The sequence below is a fragment of the Calypte anna genome, chromosome 4 (genome assembly GCF_003957555.1).
Source record: "Calypte anna isolate BGI_N300 chromosome 4, bCalAnn1_v1.p, whole genome shotgun sequence".
NCBI lineage: Eukaryota > Metazoa > Chordata > Aves > Apodiformes > Trochilidae > Calypte > Calypte anna.
This window is the reverse complement of record NC_044247.1, coordinates 3,640,370-3,662,788: the sequence shown is the minus strand read 5'-3', so window position 1 is coordinate 3,662,788 and position 22,419 is coordinate 3,640,370. Positions and strand designations below refer to the sequence as shown.

Sequence of the window (22,419 nt, the reverse complement as noted above, 5' to 3'; positions counted from 1 at the left end):
GCAAGGAGGTGTACATTCCAGAACAGCAGAAAAACAGAGCCGCCCTTGCCGAAACACAGAGAAATCCCGGGTCTCTTCACCTTGAAGTCTCCCTGGAACTCAGCACAGCCCGCCCTGCACACCAGGTGCGTGCTGCTGCCTGGCATGCACAGCCTCACAGCTCTGCTAGTGCTTGAGCACGTCCAGGAGCTGGCATGGACCAGGGGCAGGGGTTGCTCCTAGCATCCACACGAGGAGGACACGCTGTTTCACGGGATAGAAGACCCCAAGCAGGCACCGAGGCGATGCTCTGAGTGTCACCTGGCGGCGCCACCGTGCCTCCTGAGCGGTGACGTGGTGCCCCGTTCTGACACCAGCATCGTCACCTCCCTGCCACCAATGCAGCCGCCGCTGCGTTCCGGCGACTGCGCAGCACTCTTGAGGAGCAGTCCCTGACCCTCCCCCGACAGCCTGGCTCCTCCCGACGCCGCAACGCCCGCCCATCCGCAGGCCTCCCCTTACAGCCACACGGGCGGAGCGTGCGGGCAGCCCGCGGGGTTGCCGGGCTCGGGGTCGCTGTTCCGGAGCCAGCGGATCCAGCTGCAGCTGCGGGCGGTGGGGTGGTGCGGTGCGGCGCGGCAGGATGACCCTCAAGTCGGGGCGCAGCGCCAGTGCCGGCAGCATGCGGACCGCGCTCTCCGATCTCTACCTGGAGCACCTCCTGCAGAACCGGGCCAAGCCCGAGGTGAGCGGCGACTGGGGGACGGCCACGCCTTCCAACCCCGAACCGCCCCCACGGCGGTCCCTGCACCCAGCGGGAGAGCGCGATACTGCCGCCCCCAACCCCCCATCCCCCTCGCCCCGGTCCCCTTCCCCACCGAGGGCGGGCAGGCCCCTCCCGAGATGCCCCCATCCACCCCACGTCCCTTGTTTCCTACTTTACTGCAGGTCTTAGCCCAGCACCCTGAGCCCAGCTCCGACCCAACACGGAGCCCCCCGGATCTCCTCCGTCCCCCCCCCTCCCCCACACGCAGCGGGGCCCCTAAGGCAGAGACCCCACGGCAAGCAGGAGGTGGGCAGCGGGGTACGTGCCCGATATGTGGCACTGCTGGTCCTCAGCATTACAGGAGCAGGGAATCTCTCTGGACAGCATGGGGCACCTTGGGAGAATGGTCAGCGAGCGTGGCTAGTGCAGCATGTCCGGGGCAGGGAAGAAGGGGCTGGGTGGAGGGGAGAAAGGCTTCAGCATCCTGCCCCAGAAGAGCTTGTGCTTGTTTTGCTGCAAAGTTGTAGCCGGTCTGAAGTGGAACTGTCCGTCACGTGAGCTGATTCAGCTGCTGAGCAACTTCCAGGTACACAGCGGGGGCTGGAGAGGTGGTGAGGGGTCTTGGCCCCAGAGAAGGAGGAGGATGCAACCAGTCCGTCTCACATTTCTCACACTCCCGAGGCCAGGGAGTGAACAGAGGGAAAGCCTGAACCGCACCTCCAGTGGAAGGAGAACAGGCTGCACCAGCAGCCTCTGTTGTACTGGGGAGGCACCTTCCCCAGCCAGAGTCTTTTGGAGTAGCTTGGGTACAACCAGGAGGTCATTAGTTTCCAGTGATTAGACAGCTGGTGCTTTTCTCCCAGTAGAGATTTTTGACTTTGAACAGGGGTCCCTGATGGAGCCATGGCATAATGTGCTTCAGCTGAGGTTTCCTTGTAGCTGTGGGGAGCCTCTGAGAGCAGGGAAGAAATTTCCCTGAAGTAATGTCCTTGGCCCATCCTGTTGGACACTATAACACCCGAAAGGGACTTTTCACATCTGTCCCACAGCAGTGGTTTGTGCTTTTTATGGCTCAGCCCTGGCAGAGTATTTTAAAATTAAGAAATTGTTTTTAAAGCAAAGTGTCTGGATCAGGTAGCTGCTGAGAGGAGCTCTCCCATTCCTTTGCCTGTAGGATCCAGGCAGAGGGATCATTAATCACCAATGGCAGTGAGACATGGAAAATGTCGGAGCTGGCCTAGAGTTTCCCGGTATTGTGGTACGTTTATTCTGGTGGAGATAAACAGAGGGATGGTGAACCAGAATCTGCCTGGGGCCTTTTAAGAGGAGCTCTCTAGGACTTGCACTCATTAGATTTATGTGTCCTAAGCCTGCCAGTCACTCACAGGCTCATGCCCATGTCATGTGCTTGTGGAGGCTGTGCTGGCCCACAGTGGCTGTGCCCCTATCTGTAGCACAGTAGGGACGTGTCCCAGGAGCAGCTCTCAGGAGGCTTCCTGGGTTTGGTTGGCTGCTCCTTATCTGGAGTCAAGGTGTCTGGGAAGTTCCTCTATCCCATTTCCTCTAACAGAGCTGCATCCTGGGAAGTGCGGCCCTGCAGTCATCTCGTGGCATCACGGCACAGAGACCCTCAGTGAGTGGAAGCTGTGTCATTGCTGGGAAACAAACCAAAGTGGAGGAAACTGCTTGCCCTCTTCCCTTAAGGCCCTGCTTGGATATATTTTTCTTGTCTCTCAGCTGGAAAATACAGGGCTACTAAAGAAATGGGGGCTTTATTCTTAGCTGTGCACTAGGATGGCAGGGTGACCATGGGCATGTCCCCTTATCAGCCATGACTCAGTTCCCCAGCTGTAAAATGAGCAGCAAATGTGATCTTTGGAAGTCCAGTGGAGAAAAGGAGGGTACTTCTGGAGAGGCCTGAGCCTGAGGGTGCAGAGAGGAGACACTGTGCTTCCCTGTTGGCAGTGTTTCCTAGCATTCAAATGGTTTTAGCTCCAGAGCAGACTGAGGCCACAGCCTCTAGGGACCAAATTCTGAAATGACCATGAGCAAAACCTAGTGGGTGATAGCCAAGAAAAACTAGTGGTTGAAAGCTGAGCAAAACTTCCAGGCTCAACCAAAATGAAGTGAGGAGGGTTGGTCCCAACTTTTTAATCTCAAAGGCATTTTGCCATGTTCCAGTCTGTAACGGCTGCAGGAGAAAAGCCATTTGCAGGATTTGTTCTGGAAGTTGGAACTGGAGTAGCTGGGCAGCTCCTCAGGTTTTCTTCTCAGTGTTGTGGTTTTACTGACTTTCTCTTGGAGGTGGCTGATTTCACAAATTTAGAAGGCTTCCTTTCCTGGTAGGAAGATGGTGCCTTAGCAAAGCTGACTGTGCTCCTTTGAAGATTTGACCTGTCTCCATTGCAGCATTCAATGATCTGGACTCAGTGCAAGGGCATGCAGACCCAATAGTATCTTCTGGCCTGTATCCCTCCTATTTTTCTGCTCCCCTTCCTACCATTTGACCTGTTTGATTTTACCAGGTCTTTTCCCAATGTCAGCAATGTAATCCTGTTTGGTTTAAATACTTTTAAAAAAGACAAAACAAACAAACAAAAACCCCACATACACATAAAAAAAACCCCAACTAAAACAAATATAATGAAAAAACAACAAACTTGGATCATATTGAAGGCAAAGATTAATAACTTCTTAATGTCTGCATGGCTGTTGATTCCTAGCCTGCTTGAGCAGCTCAAAAGCTCCCAAGCTCAATTTTTTTTTTCTTTTGCTAGTGTTTTGCTGACTGAGGATGGTAATGAGACTTGGACACCAGAGTGAAGAGTAGACTTGTTTTACTGGTGATAGCTAAATAATACAAACAAATAAGAAAAATACAGAGCAAAGTACCTAAAGCAGACAGACAGGAAATAATACAGGGTCAGGTCATTACTATGTAGAAGGATAGTGATTAAGAAAGGTACATCACAATCATCCAGATTTGCAGTCACTGAGGAGCCCCTGTTGCAGCGAGGTTTTGAGAACTCTCTCTGGCAAGTGGGAAAATCCTACACATTGCATCCACCCGTAGGTGAGGCATTCAGAGTCACTGCAAGAGGGTCCAGACTTGCATATTAAAAAACCCAGCAAGTCAGGATGACTTTGCATATTACTTTATGTGGAAACTATCTGGTTCATCTCCTGGCCACCCATGACCCGGACTAGGTAAGGTTGTCAGAGTTTCTTTACTCTGACGGAAAGATCAAGTCAATTATTTTTTATAAATTATATTTTAAATTATTAATACAAGGATGCAATTTCAATAACTTGCAATTTCCATACAAGGCAACTCTGGCTTGGGCCCGTTGCCTAAACCTTAGCACTACAGCCAGTTTGGTCTTTTTACATGTTGCTGTGGTTTTTGAAGCTGTACTGAGACTGTGAAGTATACGAGTGCTGCACTGTGAGCAGATGAGGTTGGAGTGCTAGAAAGCAGGAGGTTGCTGGGCCAGGACATCTCTGCACCAAACAGTGCCCCAGCCTCCCTGCACACACTGACAGTGATAATAATATGAGGTATGATGATTCCTGAAAGGAGCTGGAGTTTTGTTGCTCAGTCTGGGCATTGGAGCATGTCTCCCTGATAGCCAAGAGGTGAATCCTGGCTCCAGGGTTCCCTTCTGCATCCAAGCTGCTATACTTTGGAGGCCTGCTTGGCAAAGTGTTTGACCTTTTTCTGTATGCATGCCAAGGAGCCCTAGGGTTCCGAGGCCACCTGATACTGAATTCTCTTCATTAGAGTAGCAGGGAGAGCCCAGGAACCAAACCACCAAACATGCCCTTTGCACTAAAGTGCTGCTTTCTCCAAGTGCTGCTTCAGGCTCCTGCAAACAACCTGTCCAGTTAATGTTTGATTTACCTGGTGATGTAAAGCCCGGATGAGCCAGTGCAGCAGCAGGAGCAACCCTGAGAGATGATGCTGACCCCACCAGGGAAGAGAATATCAAGTCCTGGGGTCCTTGCTGAGGATTGTTCCAAACCCACCGAATTCCCTGTTGGCAAACACTCTCCAGGGATCTGGTGTCTTTTCTTCCACCCTGTGATACTGGGCAGAAGTCTTGGGTCCTAAGGGAAAAGCAGGCAGGGAGCGGGGGTGCGCCTCTTTGACCCATGGGACTGGTGGATTCTCTGTGCATTGACACCTGGAGCAGGATTTGTGATTGAGCATTTGTACACTTGTCAGCCAGCTACAAGACACCCACAGAGCTGTTGCACAGTTGCCACCCAGCTTCCTTGCCTCATGTCTGCCCTGAGGCTGCCCCCAGCAGTCACCCAGTCTATGGCTGTGCAGGACCTGCAGTTAGTGGTGGCCGTGAAGCAGCTCTTGCAGATGTTTCCTGCAGAGCAGCACATAATTAGCAGGGTTTGTCCTACTGTGATCATGACTTAAAAGGATCTTAAGGTTCCATGCTATGACAGGCAAAGCTGACCAAGAGTGTGGTGGCTGCCAGGAGAGTTCAGGGTATGTGATCTGTCTGGCCAGCTCACATGCACAGTGGGAGGGAGCTGTACGTCTCCTGTTCCTGGCTTCTGTGTGCCCAGCTCTGAGGCACCCTGTGGGTTCCTGATCTTCCTTGTGACCCAGGTGTTTTCCCATCCCCATCCACTGGCTTGCCCAGTGATGTCAGCAAAAGCCCACACCATTCTAGTGTGTCTTTTTCTGGGGCAGAGCGCATTGCCAGAGGACCCTACAGGGTTCAGATGTGCTATCAAGTGACTGGTGGCCATCCCCAGGCACAGCAGAAAGTCTCTGGTGGTAAGGCTTGTCACCAGGGTAACACTTGTGCTGTGTCAGCACTAGGGGTGTGTGATTTTTTTTATTCAGCTAAACAAAAAGCAAAGGTCAGGGCCAGGAGACTCAGCTGGTAAGGATGGTGGGAACATCAGGGGCAGGAACTCCCAGTCCCAGGAGCAAACTACTGTGTCCTGGGTCATCAGGCTCTGCTGAGCCCAGAGGTTTGAAGCCCAGAATTGCAGTGTAATGCTTTCCCAAGGCACGGGATACCTAGATGAGTGTGATCTGTGTGATCTCAAACCACCATTGGGGCACTTTGGACTCTGGCAGAGCTGGAGAAGTTCCTTGTTTTGCTCCTACTCACTGGCTCAGTAAAGCCAGGACAGCTGGCGTAGAGCCAAGGGCTGAGTAGGCATCTGCACCGCTGGATCTGTCTCTCTGCTCTGTGGACTGCATGGTAGCAGCATGCCCTGCTGGGGCTGGCAAGCCACACAGGGGGGCTGCAAGTCATCCTTCCTTACACTGCAGATTTTTGCCCCAGGGGCTGCTCCGAGCTAGGCCTCCCCCTCCTCCATGTTTAAACTGTTGGTAAGCAGAGCCCATGTGGTCAGCTTTTTCCTTGGAGGAGGAGGTTGGTTGGCTCATTTATATACAGCTGGTTTAAAAGTAAATCCTGCATCTTCCCCGTCTCAGTGGCATGGGCACACAGATTCTTGTGCTCTTCCCACCTTGGCCTAGACCTCAACACCCTTTCGTCAAGGCTGTGACAATGCCTGTGTCCCAGTGCTGGCCTGTCTCTGCCAGCACCTCTCCCACTGGGCTGCCTAGCCCTGGTCCTGCTGTCCTTTCATCCTCTCCCTTTCAGCTTTTGGCTATGCACAAGGCTGGGCTGCTGTGTCTCAGCCAGCAGCACCCTGGCACACCCCTACCAGAGCTGATTTTGTTGCAGTGTTGAGCCTTGGCTGCACCCTACCATGCTCTTCCCTGCAGCTGAACTTACTCGAACCTCCCCAGAACCGGGCTGGGTCTTGCCCCTTGGCAGGATGAAGTTGCAGCCTCTTCTCTGCTCTGGGGTGGGTGAGAGCAAGCTGGTGTGACAGGGTCAGGATGTCACTTCTCCAGCCACTGGCGAGGAGCCCTGGGGCCAGCAGTCAGCATGCAGCAAGGAGAGGTGTTGGCTCTGTGTGTCTGGTCATGGTGTGCAACCTTGTTGGTTCAGACTAAAGCTGATGCAGACCTTACTGGAGTTCCCCTCAGGTTTCCTGTCTGTGGCTCCAGCCCCCAGGTGCTGCTGGGGAGTGTGCAAGCTGCAAACTGAGAAGCAACACCAGCAGCCTGGTATGGAGTAGGGTAGCCAGGAGGGGCTCCTCTGCCTCACAGGCTGGCACAGGTGGGCAGAGGCTGTAGATCAAAGCTGGCTTGGGTTTTGCTGGGCCAGCACTGATTTGGGAGGGGTTTGAAGGAAGTCCACTGCAGTTGGGGCCAAACCAGTGTGTCTGCAAGCTGTGTGATGTTGCCCAGTTTGTCTGAAGGGTTTAACAGGGCTGTGCCAGGCTTGCTCAGACTGTGAGGTGCAGCTCACTTTTCAGTGTCCCTGCTGAATGGCCGGGTGAATTTAGAGCCCTCTGCCCTGGGGCTCATGTCCCTTCACCTGCCCCAGTGTCAGCACCTGCTGGTCATTCACAGAGGTTTCACCATGGCTGAAAACCTCTGCTTGGCTTCTCAGTGCCAGCCAGCACCAACTGGCCTGTAGCTGGGACCTGAGTAGGGGTACAAGGGAATTTCTGGCTGGTTTGGGAGCATGTTGCCTTCAGTGCCTAGATGTGCATATAATTGCACCATGTCAGTTGTCTGTTGATGTAGATGAGGAAAGATTCAACTTGCAAACTGAGCTAGAGCAGAGCCTGGCCTCAGTTCTCAGGGGTGAGTCCCAAACTTCCCCATTCACTCAGTGAAACTGTTCTGGGCTTTATGCTCTGCAACTAAACCAGCTGTGCATCAAATGATGCTGTGGCACATAAGTAATATTTGGGACTCACTGCTGCAGAAGTTTATCAGCCATGGACTCTTCTGGCTTCTGCTACCTGTAGCTTTTCCAAAGTTTTCTTACTTTCTGTGTTTCCCAGTCTGGAAAACTGTAGATCAAGCCCACACCCACAACTTCATCCACATCATCAACTGGAGAGGGTGCTGGACCATCTTGTCTAGACCTTGTTTTTACCAAGAAAGGTTGTACCAGGTGATCCTCGAGGTCCCTTCCAACCTGGTATTCTATGATTTCCATGATCTCCAAGGATGAAGCTCTTATGCTCTTTTTCTTTTCTTACTGTCCTCTCCTTCAGCACATGGATCTCTCCTCCCTCTGTGCCCCATCTGCATCCCAGACCCCATTCAGGTGGAGCCCTTAAACCCTGGCCTTTGTTTTGACCCAACAGGCCATTACTCAGTCCCAGAATGCCATGACTGAGGACATTTATACCAACGGCTCAGCAACTCTGGGCAGCCCTTCCCACAGCAACGGCCGTGAGGTGCGAAAGATTCGCCTCATCCAATTCGAGAAGGTCTCGGAGGAGCCCATGGTGAGAGCTGGCAAGGTCCTGGTGGCACCACGGGGGTGGAGGGGCAGGTAAAGCCATACCAACGGGCTGGCCTTGGGGTAAGCAGGAGATTGCTGGAGAACTCAGCCATAGGAAGAGAGTGCTGGATCCTGGATCCTGCCTGGGAACCCAGAGTGAGTCACATCCAATGGTGGGGACACTTGTACTAAGAGGAGCTGCAGCAGTAGGCTGGCCAAAAAGAGGGGGCTTGCCCCCAGACACTGTGCAGCCCTTCATGGATACAGGCCTGGAGAGGACTTTTCTGAGAGCTCAGGAGCTCTCCTCTCCAGCAAGCAGTCACAGATTTTCCTGTCTTCCAGGGAATCACACTGAAGCTCAATGACAAGCAGAGCTGCATGGTGGCCAGGATCTTCCATGGTGGCATGGTTCACAGGCAAGGTATCTTTGGCATAGACATCTGCATCTGTTCCTCCACTAGGAATATGTCAGGAACTCAGACTCATTGGTCTCTCTCCATGGTTGTTACGTTAGTAAATACACTGGAAGCTTGAGGTAGAAGTGAAGGGGTGGGGGAAGGGCACTCCCAAAAAGGAACTTGAGACCATCTATTTCCATCTCGTGATAGGGTCAGTTGTAAAGAGAGATGGATCATACCCCAGAGCTCTTCCCATTCCTAACGCGTACAGGTGGGACAGGCTCATTGTGGATTGGCTCTGCAGACCAAAAGAAGGTGTCTAAAGAAATACGTGGGTGTATTTTCTAGGTTTGGGGGTTGCTAAGGGTGCATGGAAATGTGATATTCTGTGCTTGAAAGAAACATCTCATTTTCCAGCCCTGGATCCAAGTGGGAAGTCTGACCTACCCTTACCAAAATAACCCAGGAGCCATGCCAATAGTACTACTGGAGCCTAATTTATAGGAGTGTATTTGGGGATGTATTCTGGTTGGGTATATAAACTGAAAATGCACCAAGTCAAGAAGGCTGGTGTTAAGGATGCTATGAAGAGGTTGTTATTTGACTTCCAGTGAGATACTTGGGGTTAGCTTTGAGTAACTCTGAAACAGGTGCTTTGATCAGTCTAAAGTGCTGGAGGACCCATAGTGAAAAGCAATCTGATGATGTCAGACTAGATGAAGTGTGTGTGGAGGGGGAAGAGTTTTTTCCCCTTGTCCTTGGTAGTCCATGGGGGACTACCCATGTGCTTAGGTGACAAGTAGCTCCAAAGCATTGCCCAGGCAAACACCACGATGTCCTGGACACAGCTTGCCCAGGGGGTCAGGAGGCTGATGGAGCTTTGTAGTTTGAATTTGGTGAGCAGCTGCATTTTCATTTTTCTCCCGTTGCTGCCAGGCTCCCTTCATGTGGGTGATGAAATCATAGAAATCAATGGGCAGAGTGTGAGCAACCACTCAGTTGACCAGCTGCAGAAGATGCTGGTAAGTATTTGTGCTTGGCAGGGCTGTTTCCCAGGAAGGACCCCTTTGGCCTGCAGGTGTGCATGCTGGCTGAGCATTCACACCCTTGTAGATACCAAAGCCAACACTCAGCTGTCTGCAGCAGTGTGATGTGGCAGGAGCCAGGGCCACTGTGCCAAGGTGCTGTGATAACAGCCAAGTGCTCAATCTCTCTGCAGGCCTGGTGCTCTGTGTTTGTTTCTTGGTTTTGGCCTCCCAAGAACAGCAGCAAAGGCTTTTGGCTGGGCCTGTGACATGCACTGATGTGTGTGAAGCTTGAAAATTACCTCTGGTTGCTATGGCTGATGTGCAAGTTCATTCCAAGGTCTGGCTGCTCTTGCAGACCTGAGCTGCTCCTGCAATTTTCCTTTTTGCCATTTTCCTGCTACTGAGGTCAAGGTGATCCTGCCCAGGTCCTTACTAAAGACAGGTTTAGACAGGGTCTCAGCCCTGCCTTGGATTCACACTGAGGCTGTTCTGAGCCACACCTAACATGTGGGGCCTGGCCAGAGGGATGTGGCAGTGGTGGTTCTGAGGGCACCCATCATTCTCAGGAGGAGGCCTGGCCCTGCTGCAGTGCCACAGTCTCTGCTCCATCCCTGCTCCAGATAGCTAGACCAAGGAGGAGCTTGTCTTTGCCTCCTGAGAAATGCAGTTGGCACAGGAGACCCCTCCAAGCCTTCAGAAGTGGTTGTCCTCACAGGACCATGTAGGTCTTGTGAAGTATGTGGGGCAGCAGTGCACCTGGCCTGGGTCAGGCAAGGCATTCCAGTACTGTGCATCTGATGTCACCAGGAGGGCAGGAGTGAGAGGCCAGTATGGAGGGGACAGGTGGAGGGGACCTGGAAGTTTTCAGGCTCCTCACTGGGACAGACAGGCTAGAAATGGTACAGATCTCCATGTTTTTCTGGTGATACTTATCAGTACCCACAACCTGCCCTTTCTGAGGGTGTTGGTATGTCCCCACGGAGATGGGACAAACATGACAAAGCTGACATGGCTCTTAGCCCAGCCCTAGCAGAGCTGTTTCAGCTCAGGCTATGCTGTCCCTCAGCATCACAGCACTCAGGAGCCTTGCCTTTGCAGGTGCTGGTTTTCAGCAGCTCCCTGCACAGGTTGCTGCTGTTAGGCTGCCTACAGGCACCACCTCCTTCAACCCTTCTTTCTCCACTTTCTTTGTTTACTAGAAAGAAACCAAGGGGATGATCTCTATAAAAGTAATTCCCAACCAACAAAGCCGCTTCCCTGCTCTCCAGGTAAGTGCAGCCATTGTGCCAGGTAAGTGCATGGCCTGTGCCAGGGCATGGCTGTGGGAACCTGAGCAAACCATGGTGCACTGACCATTGCTGGAGAACTGTGCCAGTGCAGGGGAAGGATGAGGGGATGGCTGCCTGGGCATCTTGCCTGAGTTTCTGGAGAATGTAGTGACCTGACCTGTGCTTACGTGACTGCAAACAAGCATTGGCTCTCTGCAGATGTATTTACCTGATATGTGTGTTGGAATGTGGGCCTTGGATGCCTGTGCTGCAGTGGTACGTGTTCACAGTGTTTGGTGATGCAGTGGCATGTGCACACCTGGAAGGTTCAGAGAGTTTTCTGTCATTCTCACAGCCATGGCCCTTAAAGCCACATCCCCATTACAGTGCCACAGCAGCACTAGCAGGGGCAGCACAAGGCTCTTGCAGCTCCCAGCCACCACAGATGCCCAGTGCATCAGCTGCAAGGAGGCTGACATCGTCTGGAAGTCATCAGAACACTTGTGAGCTGCAAGTGCAAGGAAGGAAGCTGTAGGGGACACAAAGGTAGCTCCTTGTGTCTGGTGCTACTGCTAGGGTGCTGTAGCAGAGTGACACCAGCCTGGCTTTGCCTTTGAAGTCCTGCTGCAGCAGAAATACTCGGGATAGTGGGGAGGGTTGGTTCCTCTGTCAAGACTTCAGTGCCTAGTGAGTGGGATGCTGTCTTTTCTCCGGATGCAGGAGCCTGCCCCAGCATGGCCCCCCCATGGTAGACAGGCAGGAGTGGCAGAGGAGCTCAGATGCAGGGAACTGAATGGGGATGGGATTGGATGGGATGGGGGAGCCCATGTCACCTTCCTTCCTTACTCAGAGAAGCTGAAGTCTCTGAACATGGTGAAAACTGTTTCTGTTTCTCACTCAGCCCGTGCTGTCCCCATTCCAGCTCAATCAACCTTACTTATGTTTCTTTATTAAGCCCATGTCTGTGCCCTCCCTGGGCTGACCCAGGCCAACTATGTCAGGGGAAAACTTAACCTCTGAGAAAAAGTAACACAGTTGCTGGCTCACCCATGGCTGGCTATGGGTTCAGGGAAGGACACAGGGACAAAATGCTTCCCAGCAACAGTTGTTTTTGCTGTTTTTGTGTCCTGGACCATGGTGCTGTCTACTCCCCAGAACCACATCTCACAGGCTGCAGTCCACCAGCAGGAGTGGACTTCAGATTTTCTTCGATTTTCTCTCAACTCCTGGATCCTCATGTGCACATTAATTTCAGGGCCTGGCAGGCAGGATAGTGCAAAGCCTAATATCATGATGCCCACTGCCTGACAGCCATTTTGAAGCCAACTATCTCTTGGGGAAGGTCTGTTTGGGAGGATCCTAAGGAGAAGCAGCACTGAGCTCTCAGAATCATCTTCAACCTGTTCCCAGACACAAACTCCAGCCTTTTGACATGAAAGACCAGGGCTTCTCATGCTGGAGCTTGCTCAGTTCCTGAGTTTCCAGCCTCAGAGAGGGTGCTGGCAGCAGGCAGCTTGCATTTGTAGCTGCCCCTCTGCATCTCTGGGTAATGCCTGGAGCTATCTGGTGCTTGCTTAGTTGGTTTAAGGCAGAGTCTTTCCAAAAGTGACCTGGCTTGGGGATCCAGTCTGTGGGAGGACAGAGCTCTGGGTTGGTGCCAGGGCAGTGCTAGCTGCATGTCCCTTGTGTGTTGTGTTGTCAACCAACTTCCTGGTGCCAAAGAGTGCTTGCAAAACAAGTATCAGTCCTGGTCCTGAAAGGAGATTCCTCTTTTGTGGTCTTCCATTGTGAGAGATCTCATGTCACAGCTTGATCTATGTGTTCTGCTCTTCTGGCAGTGAAAGGGAACCATGTTCATGTTCTGCTGGCCCTGTGTCTCCAGCAGCACTTCTGAAGGACATACTGTAGGAGATGATGGCCTTCTGGGGTGGAGTGGCTACATCAGTGGACAGGGAAAGAGCTACCATGTCATCTGTCTGCATTTCTGTAAGGCTTTTGGCATGGCCCCCCACAATATCCTCTTTATGTTGGAGAGATATGGATTTGATAGACTGCTCAGTCAATAAGGAATAGAGGCAGATATCTCATTATGAGTACATGGATCTCATTATGTCATGTACTACATGACTCAACTACAAACTACAACTACAAAACTCAACTACAACTCAATCTGGCCACTGTCATACAAGACAACAAAAATTCTTTTTACAAAGAAAGATCTTGATTCATTATTGGATGTGGGGAGGACCATTGCAACCAAGGATGAGGAAAAGGCTGAGGTGCTTAATGCCTTTGTTGCCTCCATCTTTAATAGCCAGACCAGTTATCTTTGGGGTATTCAGCCTCCTGAGGTGGAAGACAGGGATGCAGAGCAGAATAAACCCCTCCCACCATGGTCCAGGAGGGGGCTGTTAATGACCTGCTACAGCACCTGTACACTCACATTTCTATGGGGCCAGATGGGATCCACTTGAGAGTACTGAGGGAGATGGTGGAGGAGCTTGCCAAGCCACTCTCCATCATTTATCAACAGTCCTGGCTAACCAGATTGGTAACTATGACACCCTTCTACAGGAAGGTCTGGAAGGAGGATCTGGGGAACTGCAGACCTGTCAGCTTAACCTTGGTACTGAGATAAATTATGGAGTGATTCATTTTGACTGAGCTCACACCACATGTGCAGGACAGCCAGAGGATTGGGTCCAGCCAGCATGGGTTCAAGAAAGGCAGGTTCTGCTTGACAAACCTGATCTCCTTCTATGACCAGGTGAACCTCCTAGCGAATGAGGGAAAGACTGGATATTGTTTTCCTGGACTTTAATAAAGCCTTTGACACTGTCTCCCACAGTGTTCTAGAGAAGCTGGCAGCTCGTGGCATAGATAGGTGTAGTCTTTGCTGGGTAAAAAACTGGCCAATCCCAGAGAGTTGTGGTGAATGAAGTTAAATCCAGGTGGCTGCTGGTCACAAGCAGTGTTCCCCAGGGCTTGGTTCTGGGAGCAGTCTTGTTTGATATCTTCATTGATGATCTGGATGAGGCAATCACATGCACCCTTGGTAAGTCTGTGGATGATAAAATCTGCCTGAGAGTATAAAGGCTCTACAGAGGGACCTGGACAGGTTGGATCAGTGGCCCAAGGCCAATAAGATGAGGTTTAACCAGGCCAAGTGCCAGATCCGGCACTTTGGTCACAACCCCATGCAATGCTTAAGGCTTGAAAAGGACCTGGATGTCAACAGCCAGCAGTGTGCTCAGATGGCCAAGAAGGCCAGCAGCATCCTGGCCTGTATCAGGAATAGTGTGGCCAGCAGAAGTGATTGTGTCCCCGTAGTTGTTACTGGTGAGGTCACACCTTCTGTACTGGGTTTAGTTTTGGGCCCCTCACCACAAGAAAGACATCGAGTTGCTGGAGCAAGTTCAGAGTAGGGCAACCAAGGTGGTGAAGGGTCTGGAGAACAAGTCCTGTGAGAAGAGGCTGAGGGAGCTGGGAATGTTTAGTTTGGAGAAGAAGAAACTGAGAGGAAACCTTATTGCTTTCTACAACTACTTGAAAGGAGGTTGTAGGGAGGTTGGTGCTGGCCTCTTCTCTCAAGTAAATAATAATGGGACTAAAGAAAATGACTTCAAGTTGCACTAGGGGAGGTTTAGACTTAGTATCAGGAAGAATTTCTTTACTGAGAGAGTAATTAGGTGTTGGAACAGATCACCATCCCTGGAACTACTTAAACACTGTGTAGATGAGGCGCTTCAGGACATGCTCTAGTGGGCATGGTGACATAGTTATTGATAAATATATTTATTTTATTGGGGGGGGGGTAATGTTGGCTGTTGGATACTGTGATCTTAGGGGTCTTTTCCAATAGTGACAATTCTGTAACCCAACCCAAACCACCAGGCACCAATAGCAAGCAGCAGTGCATGAAATGCTGGATGCTCATGCATAGTCTGCCCTCCTCCAGGGGACAGCTGACTCATCCATCCTGGTGCTCTCTTGACAGTCTGTTCTTCCTGAATAGCCTTCCTAGAAAATAAGGCCTGCGTGGAAAAGCCATGCGTCTTTTCTCTCCTGACCTTGCAAAGATGCTTGGGGGCAGCAAGAGCCCAGGGGCACTGTGCTGTATTGTTGGCTTCAGAAGGACTTGAGGCCAGGAGGAAGCAGAGGAGTGGATTGCCCCAGTAGCCACAGACACTGTAGCCTCCATCCCCAAGAGCAAGCAGAAGGGACAGGTAAAGGCCACTTTCTCATATGTTCCTTGTCCCCAGGGCTTCCTGAGCTCTGGGAGGATATTGTGGTGGTCTCAGAAGCAGCAGCTGCTCATTTCCAGTTGCAGCTGTGATGAACCTAATGGTATAGCAGTAGCTGATACTGAAGAGGCTAAAAGAGTCCCAGGTAGGGACAGCCACACTGCCACAGCCTTGCTTTCCTGAAGGCCCCATGTCATGCAGGGGAGTGCCCAGTGGTAGGCACCACAGCTGAGGACTGAGATCAGGGTCTCCCTGAGGGCTGCAGGACAGGGAACTGCATGGTGTACCCTTGTGATGGGTACCCTCTGCTACCTTCTGTACAACATGTTGGTCTGAGTGGTGAGGCTGTGTGGCTTGTCTAACCAGCACCCTGCAGCACCTGGGGGACTGCAGGGGATCTACATGTCAAGGTTTGAGCACCAGCTGAGGGCCATGCAGGCCTGCATAAAAGCAGCAGCCATTTTACTAGCTCCCAGTACTATCAGGATGCTGTCCTCCTCCCTCACCCACCAGCACATCTCACTACAGTTCCATGCCCAAAAGCTTCTCTCAAGTCATCGTTCATCTTCGTTCTCCCCACCTGGCCTCCTGGGGCTGGAAAGCAGCAGGGGCTGGGATCCCTCCTGCATGAAGGATCCTGAGCCTGAAGACAGCTGTGCAGTCACTGCCAGGGATGCAGTGTGGGGCCAGGAGCTGGACACCATCAAGTTCAGCCATCCTGTATGACCATGCTGACTCCATCGTGCTCTTTTGCAGATGTTTATGAAGGCTCAGTTTGACTACGACCCCAAAGAAGACAACCTGATCCCCTGCAAGGAAGCAGGGCTGAAGTTTCAGACTGGTGATGTGATTCAAATCATAAATAAGGATGACAGCAATTGGTGGCAGGGCCGGGTGGAAGGCTCCTGCACCGAGTCAGCAGGACTCATCCCTTCTCCAGAGCTGCAGGAGTGGTAAGTCCCTGGATTAGGTGAGAAGAATGTGGGAATGGAGGTGGGAACAATGAACATGTGCTGTCAGGAGTGGGAAAAGGAGGGAAATGTCTGCTTCATCTCCCAGAGGGTGAGCCTTTACCTGCCCCAGCAGCCACCCTGCTCCTTTTGCCCTTGCATGTCTGAGGGACAATCCCACTGCTCTCCCAGTGCTCGGGGTGACAGCTGGACCATGGTGGTGTCCTCTTCTGTTGGCAGGCGTGTGGCGAGTGTCACCCAGTCCACTCAAAGTGAATCCCCAAGCTGTAGCCCCTTTGGGAAGAAGAAGAAGTGCAAAGATAAATACCTGGCCAAGCACAGTTCAAGTAAGTGTGAGCAGGGCAATGGACTCCATCCCTAGCCTTGGCCATCACTCCTGCTGCTGGGCAGGGGTCTGTCCCCCATGGGAGTCAGACCAAACAGCCCAGAAGTGTTGGCAGTGGGATGTCAGGAGGACCCCACAGCTTTTTTGAGTCCCTTCTCCAAAGTCCTCATACCCCTCAGGTGGCCATAGCTGTGCCACCGTGCAGCTCTGCAGTACACGAGGCCAGGGCTGACTCACACAAGAGCCAGGCACTGAGCTCCCATGTTCTCCAGCAATAAAAATCCCTGGCATTCCTGGCTCCAGGCTTCTCGGGCGTTCAAGTGTCTAGGCCAACAAACCCCACAGGCTGCTGACCCCAGAGCAGGTGGTAACTTTGCTGCTGCTCAGCAATGAGGGAGCAAAGTGCTCTGTGCAGCTGCTGAGCCTGCCCCTCAGCTGTCCATGCAAACACACAGTCCTAAGCCCTGGGCTGGCAAAGGTAAGTGTCTGAGGACATGTTGTCTTCTCACCCAGCCTGCAGCTCCAGCTAGCAGCAAACAAGGACATAAATCAGCAAGGTAAAGCTGCTCCCTGCAGTGTCTTGCTGCCTCCTCATCCTGCTCCCAGGCCCTACTAACTCAAGTAGAATCGCTGAGCAAGAGCAGCTCTGGCTTCTCCTTTGGTTGCTGCTAGTCCAGCTTGCCAGCAACCCCTCTGCACTTCACATACTGAGGCTGCTGCCCTTTTCCCCAAGCAGCCAAACACAGATAAGCTCCCAGCCCATTCCTGGTTGCTCTCCATTTTGTCCAAGCACTTAGCTTTAGTCTGATGTGTGCATGGTCCTGATGCTGCAGCCAAGACAGCTCTGACCACTTGCTTTCATTTCTTCTCTGCCCCAGTTTTTGACCAGTTGGATGTAGTTTCATATGAAGAGGTGGTGAGGCTGCCTGCCTTCAAGAGGAAGACTCTGGTGCTCATTGGTAGGTCCTGCCCCAGGCATCCTCCAAAATGCAGGTGCTGTGTGTGTGGTGGGTCCCAGGGGAAACCAGGACTGGACAGGGGCTGGGGCAGCTCTGCCCTTCAAAACCTAGTGAGCTCTGGGGAACATTTGTTCTGCTTGCAGCAGTGACCAAAGAGTCTGAGCTCCTCCATGTTGCACTGTGTGTGGTCTGGTACCTGCACAGTGATGCCTGAGGTAGTTAATTTAGAAGTTTCCTGTTCCTCATTATCTTTATGGATAGTTTGTATTAAACGCAGCTCTGGTCTGTGCAGCTGCACCAAAGCAAACTCCCACAGTGTGATGCTGAGCATTTATTAGTGGGTCTTGAGCAGCCCACACAGCCCAGCCACGCTGGCTACTCAGTGGACACTGGTCCCATCTCCAGCTGGGGCTGGAGGTGAGTGTGCCCAGGCTAGGGAGAGCCTCTTCCAGGGCTGGAAGAGACCACAGACCAGCTTAGGAAGCAAGATAGTGGGCAAGGCCCCAAGAGCTCTGCACCTTGCCTCAGACCCTGAGCTGTAAAGAGGCCCCAGGATCTCCTGTTAGGCTTCTCTGAGTCTGACTCCAGCATCCATCCCTTCTTCTCTGCAGGGGCCAGTGGTGTGGGCCGTAGCCATATCAAGAATGCTCTCCTCAGCAACAACCCAGAGAAGTTCATGTACCCACCCCCATGTAAGTACAGTCATGTGGAGTGCACAGGACAGGGCACAGCCAAATGGAGACGAGGAGTTGTTCCTAAGTCAGATAGAATACCAAGTCAGAGGCCACCACACAGGGACATAGGATCTCCCTGTCTGCCATCCTACTAGATGAACCTACACATAGATGGCTGCAGGGCTGCTATTGCCCACATTGCAGACACCTCACTCCACATCTCAATGGGTCTCCTTGGGCTGCCTTCAGTTCCTTACTTGCCCCAAGCAGGAAGGAGTTAAAAGGGCATTAGTACAGCCTGTTCTTGAGGTACACAGGTCCTCTATTTAGCTCCTTGCTAAAAAAGGGAAGGCAAGACACCCAGGTCTCAGAGCAGAGGCTGCCTGCTGTGCTCTGTTCCCCAGTTCTACTGGGGGCCAACACTCACCATCATTACCCTCCTTCCCCAGACACCACACGCCCCCAGAAGAAGAATGAGGTGGATGGGAAGGACTACTACTTTGTCTCCACTGAGGAAATGACCCGGGACATCTCAGCCAATGAGTTCCTGGAATTTGGAAGCTACCAGGGAAACATGTTTGGCACCAAGTTTGAAACAGTGCACAAGATCCACCAGCAGGACAAAGTTGCTATTTTGGACATTGAGCCCCAGGTAGGGAGCATGGGAAGGTGCTGGCAAGGCAGTGGCTGCCTGCCACAGATTGAATTATGTGCACTGGCTATGACAGTCCCTGTCTTCCCCAATGAACTGCCCATTTACCTTTCTGAAAGGGAAGTCAGGAAGCACTGGGGTGGCATTTCCATTCCTGAGACATGGGTGCAGTGAGGATATTCCCTGTCACAGAATGTCCCTGGCTGCAACAGCAAGGGCAAGGCTAAGCTGACATGAGAGTGGGGGTGCAGGCCAGCACAGGCACCTTTCCTCTCGTGACACCAGTCTTTGCAAAGTGGCACTTGTGTCCAGTAGCTGGCACAGAGCAGATGCCCTTACATTCTTCCCCATGAGGTGCTCCCCCCAGGAGGGGAACCCATGCTGAGACCCCTGCTGCAGCTTCACCCAGCTGCCCCCACATCACCCAACTACCTCCTAGGCTTTGGAGTCAACCCAGAAAGCCCATGGCCCCAGATTAGGAGTGGTATCTTTAGCCCACCACTGTATCACAGGCACCATCACACCCTGGCTGGGGGGCAGCATGGAGTTGTGGGGCAGCCAGCCAGCTGCACTTGCTCCCCCGCTGAGGAATGGCCAAACTCTGGTACACTCTTCTCTCCACAGACCCTGAAGATTGTCCGCACGGCTGAGCTCTCCCCTTTCATAGTCTTCATTGCCCCAACAGACAAAGCAGAACAGGTGGGTGGCAGGGACTCGAGGTTGAGTCCCCTTCCAGATGGGTTTCCCTGCCCACAGCAGGAGGGCAAGGACCCTCCTGCAGCAGCCCAAGGCTCTTGTCCCTGCTCCACATCAGCTTCCTTTCTGCATTGATTTTTGTGGTTCAGAAAACCACAGTAACTTTCTCAGCTGAGACCTGAGAATGAGACACACATGAGAATCCTGCAGCTGTAGCCTCTAGCCCAGACTGACAGATACCCACCACTGATCACCAGAGCAGCTGCTAGCATGTAGTGGGGGCACACAGCCCAGCACCCAAAGCATCAGCTATTCAAGTGAAACATACATCAGCTTCGTTAGTTCTTTGCCTGGTAAAGATGTTCATGCCTCTGCCTATTAGAATTAAATCAGCACTGACATCCCAGTTACCTCCCCGCAGTACCAACCACTGCAAGGGTAGCATTCACATGCTGCCATTTTCCAGGAAACTCCCAAGACAGGGAGCAGTGTTGCCTGTCTTGCCTTGCCACAGCCTGGATTAGCTCCCGTGAGAGCCATCCTCCAGAGGGAACTGGCAAGCAGTGGGAATACAGGGAAACTGACAAAGCTGTGCTGGGGTCATGGCCAGCCAAGGGCACCTCTCCCAACCTACTGACTTGGGGTTTGTAAAGCTTAAGATGCATCGTGCAGGCACCTTAACCTGCAGAGGATTGCTAAACCCCATGCAGCAGGCTGTCAGGACAGAAAGGGCAGTCAGGCAGCATGCTGCCCCATCACACACACACTGCCTGCAGACTGAGAAATTAATTCCTGCCGCAGTGGGCAGGGCCAGCCCTGCTGGTGCAGATGCTATATATAGCTGCCTCAATTGCTCATTACAAGAGTTGAAGCAGAGCTCACATGGCCCAGGCACACTGCTTATTTCTTCTCCCCCTCCCCCCCTCCCCCCAAAAAAAAGCTACCAGGCAATACATGGCAGAGCTGCAGAAAGCACAGCACTGTAAGCTTATCCCTCCCCAGTCATAGATGCAGGGAGCCGCCTGTATTTCAAGCTCCGTTAATTTCAAGCTCCATTAATAAGATATGTAGAAACAGATCTGGACTTTGCTGTTGAGGGCAGAGTTGCCCTCAGGGCCATGCTTCTGGGATGCCCCTGCTAGCTGGAAAGCTCCCCAGACAGCTCACACACAGGCAGGAGGAGGCAAGGCAGCTTTGCCTATAAAGAAACTTAACTCCCCACCCCAGACCCAGTAGAGGGTTGCTGATACAGCTCTGGAAACCAGCACCATTCCAGTCAAAAGCCACCAGTAAGGGACCATCCTGAAGGGATACTACCTTGAAAACAGCCGTAAGTTAGCTTATATTGCATGGAGTAGTTATGAGCAGCCTGCTGCTTGGTGAACCCTCTCATCACAGGGAGCTGCCTCAAAGCATTTTAAAGGTAAATAGAGCAAGAAGTTTGTGGCCTTGCTAGCAGGTTGTATCTTGATGCTTTTAAGCATTGGAATGAGGTCCAGCAGAACCCCCAGACACGCAGTCCCTGAGATCACAATTCAGACAAGCTGCAGGGATGCTGTGCTCTAATACACAGAATGTTAACAGAATATTAGGGGGGTGGAAGGGACCTTGAAAGATCAAGTCCAACTCCCCAACTTTGCAAGCACTGGAATGCTTTGTGGTGGAAGTTTGCCTGTTGGGGTGGGCTGGGAAATTCCCCTCCACCCCAGCCTCCTGAGTGTTCTGTCTTGCAGTCAGAGGCTTTGGAGCTGCTTCGGAAGGATTCAGAGAGCATCCGCAGCAGATATGCACACTACTTTGACCTCTCGCTGGTCAACAACGGGGTACAAGAAAGCCTCCAGCTGCTGCAGGAAGCCTTCGAGCAGGCCTGCAGCTCTCCACAGTGGGTGCCGATCTCCTGGGTCTACTGAGAGGGTGTACAACCCCAGCCGCTTCCCATCCATCATCCTGCAGCTTTGGGGGGAAGCCTCAGCTTCCCCTAATCCACACACAGCCCCAGACAACTCCCTCTGCTGCTCCAGACATGGTCTCATTGGTTGACAAGCACACAAGGGTCTACAGATCTCTCCTTGGGGAATGCAGGTCAGGGGCTACCCAGGGGATGGCCATGGCACTACAGTGCAGTGTTAAATTCATGGCTACAGCAGAGCCCAGGGTACCCCATTAGCTCAGAGCACATCTCCCTGCCTAACAGGCAAAAGCAAGCAGTCCCCATGTAGCACCCAGCCAATCTTCTCTCCATCAGTCCTAAGGAAAGTGGTAGAGCAGAGGCTTTCCATGCAGGTGTCCCCTGCTATTGCAGGAGTGCACACTGCATCACAGACACCTCAGAAAAGCCTGGTTGGTGTCTGAGACTTCAAGGAGGCCCACATCTTAGGCAGCTTCACAAAGACCACACCAGAGCCCCTCACAAGTAGGGAAAAACAAAAAGGGGAGTGTGGATTTGACTAAGGTGGTGTGGAACATGCCATCCCCAGGCAGGTCTTACCCTGCATTCTGAGGTTGGAGTTTTCTGATTCACCCTGTGCAATTGTAGTTGTAGAAACTCAGCTGTATTTAAATTCTCATCTCACAGCTTCAATTGTTACTTACTGGCCAGAGAAACTAGGCAGCAGCTCAGGAAGTCCCACAGAGCAAACACCAGAGGGACAGCTGAATGAGTAAACTGGATCAAACCACAAGCATCTGTTGCATGCAGTATAAAGTGTCTTTACAAAGATCTAGGCATGTTTTCCAGAGTTTAGGGTGTCTCACACACAGTATGGGAACATAAAAGCCATCCACACAAAGGGTTTCCTTCTGCAAGAGTGTACTGATGCACAAGCTTCACCATGACCATGTCCAGGAAGCTTCTGGGCAAATTATAGAAATCATCTAGGTGAAAGTATCTCATTTGTGTGTTCAGCAGTCAGCTAAGGGAAAGGGGAAGGGGACTAAGAAGTCTTGTGCAATTTTTTAAGAATGCCAAAAATAAAATCTGTTGATGTGCAATAAGGACCTTCGTTCTGATCCACTGCAGGGAAATGAGCAGCAATAAATGTGTGCTGAAACATTGCTATGACTGGTGTTTTACCTCATAGGCTGAAGACTTGTTCACAGCTGGAATT

General features: G+C 52.1%; 1 protein-coding gene across 3 annotated transcripts; it reads left to right on the top strand.

The window, feature by feature from the left end:
* The first annotated feature begins 453 nt into the window (after nt 1-453).
* On the top strand, nt 454-22,303 carry MPP1 (membrane palmitoylated protein 1). 3 transcript variants are annotated; one of them, XM_030448816.1, is made up of 12 exons: nt 454-724; nt 7,958-8,101; nt 8,440-8,518; nt 9,432-9,517; nt 10,723-10,791; nt 15,792-15,988; nt 16,226-16,332; nt 17,210-17,290; nt 17,902-17,982; nt 18,414-18,616; nt 19,241-19,315; nt 21,046-22,303. In XM_030448816.1, exons 1-12 carry the CDS (start codon nt 623-625, stop codon nt 21,220-21,222), a joined length of 1,401 nt encoding a protein of 466 aa, XP_030304676.1. In that variant the 5' UTR covers nt 454-622; the 3' UTR covers nt 21,223-22,303. The 3 variants fall into 3 exon arrangements, with proteins under 3 accessions (XP_030304676.1, XP_030304677.1, XP_030304678.1); XM_030448818.1 differs by lacking the exon at nt 454-724 and adding an exon at nt 953-1,051; XM_030448817.1 differs by lacking the exon at nt 7,958-8,101 and having other exon boundaries at nt 469-724.
* Nucleotides 22,304-22,419: the final 116 nt, after the last annotated feature.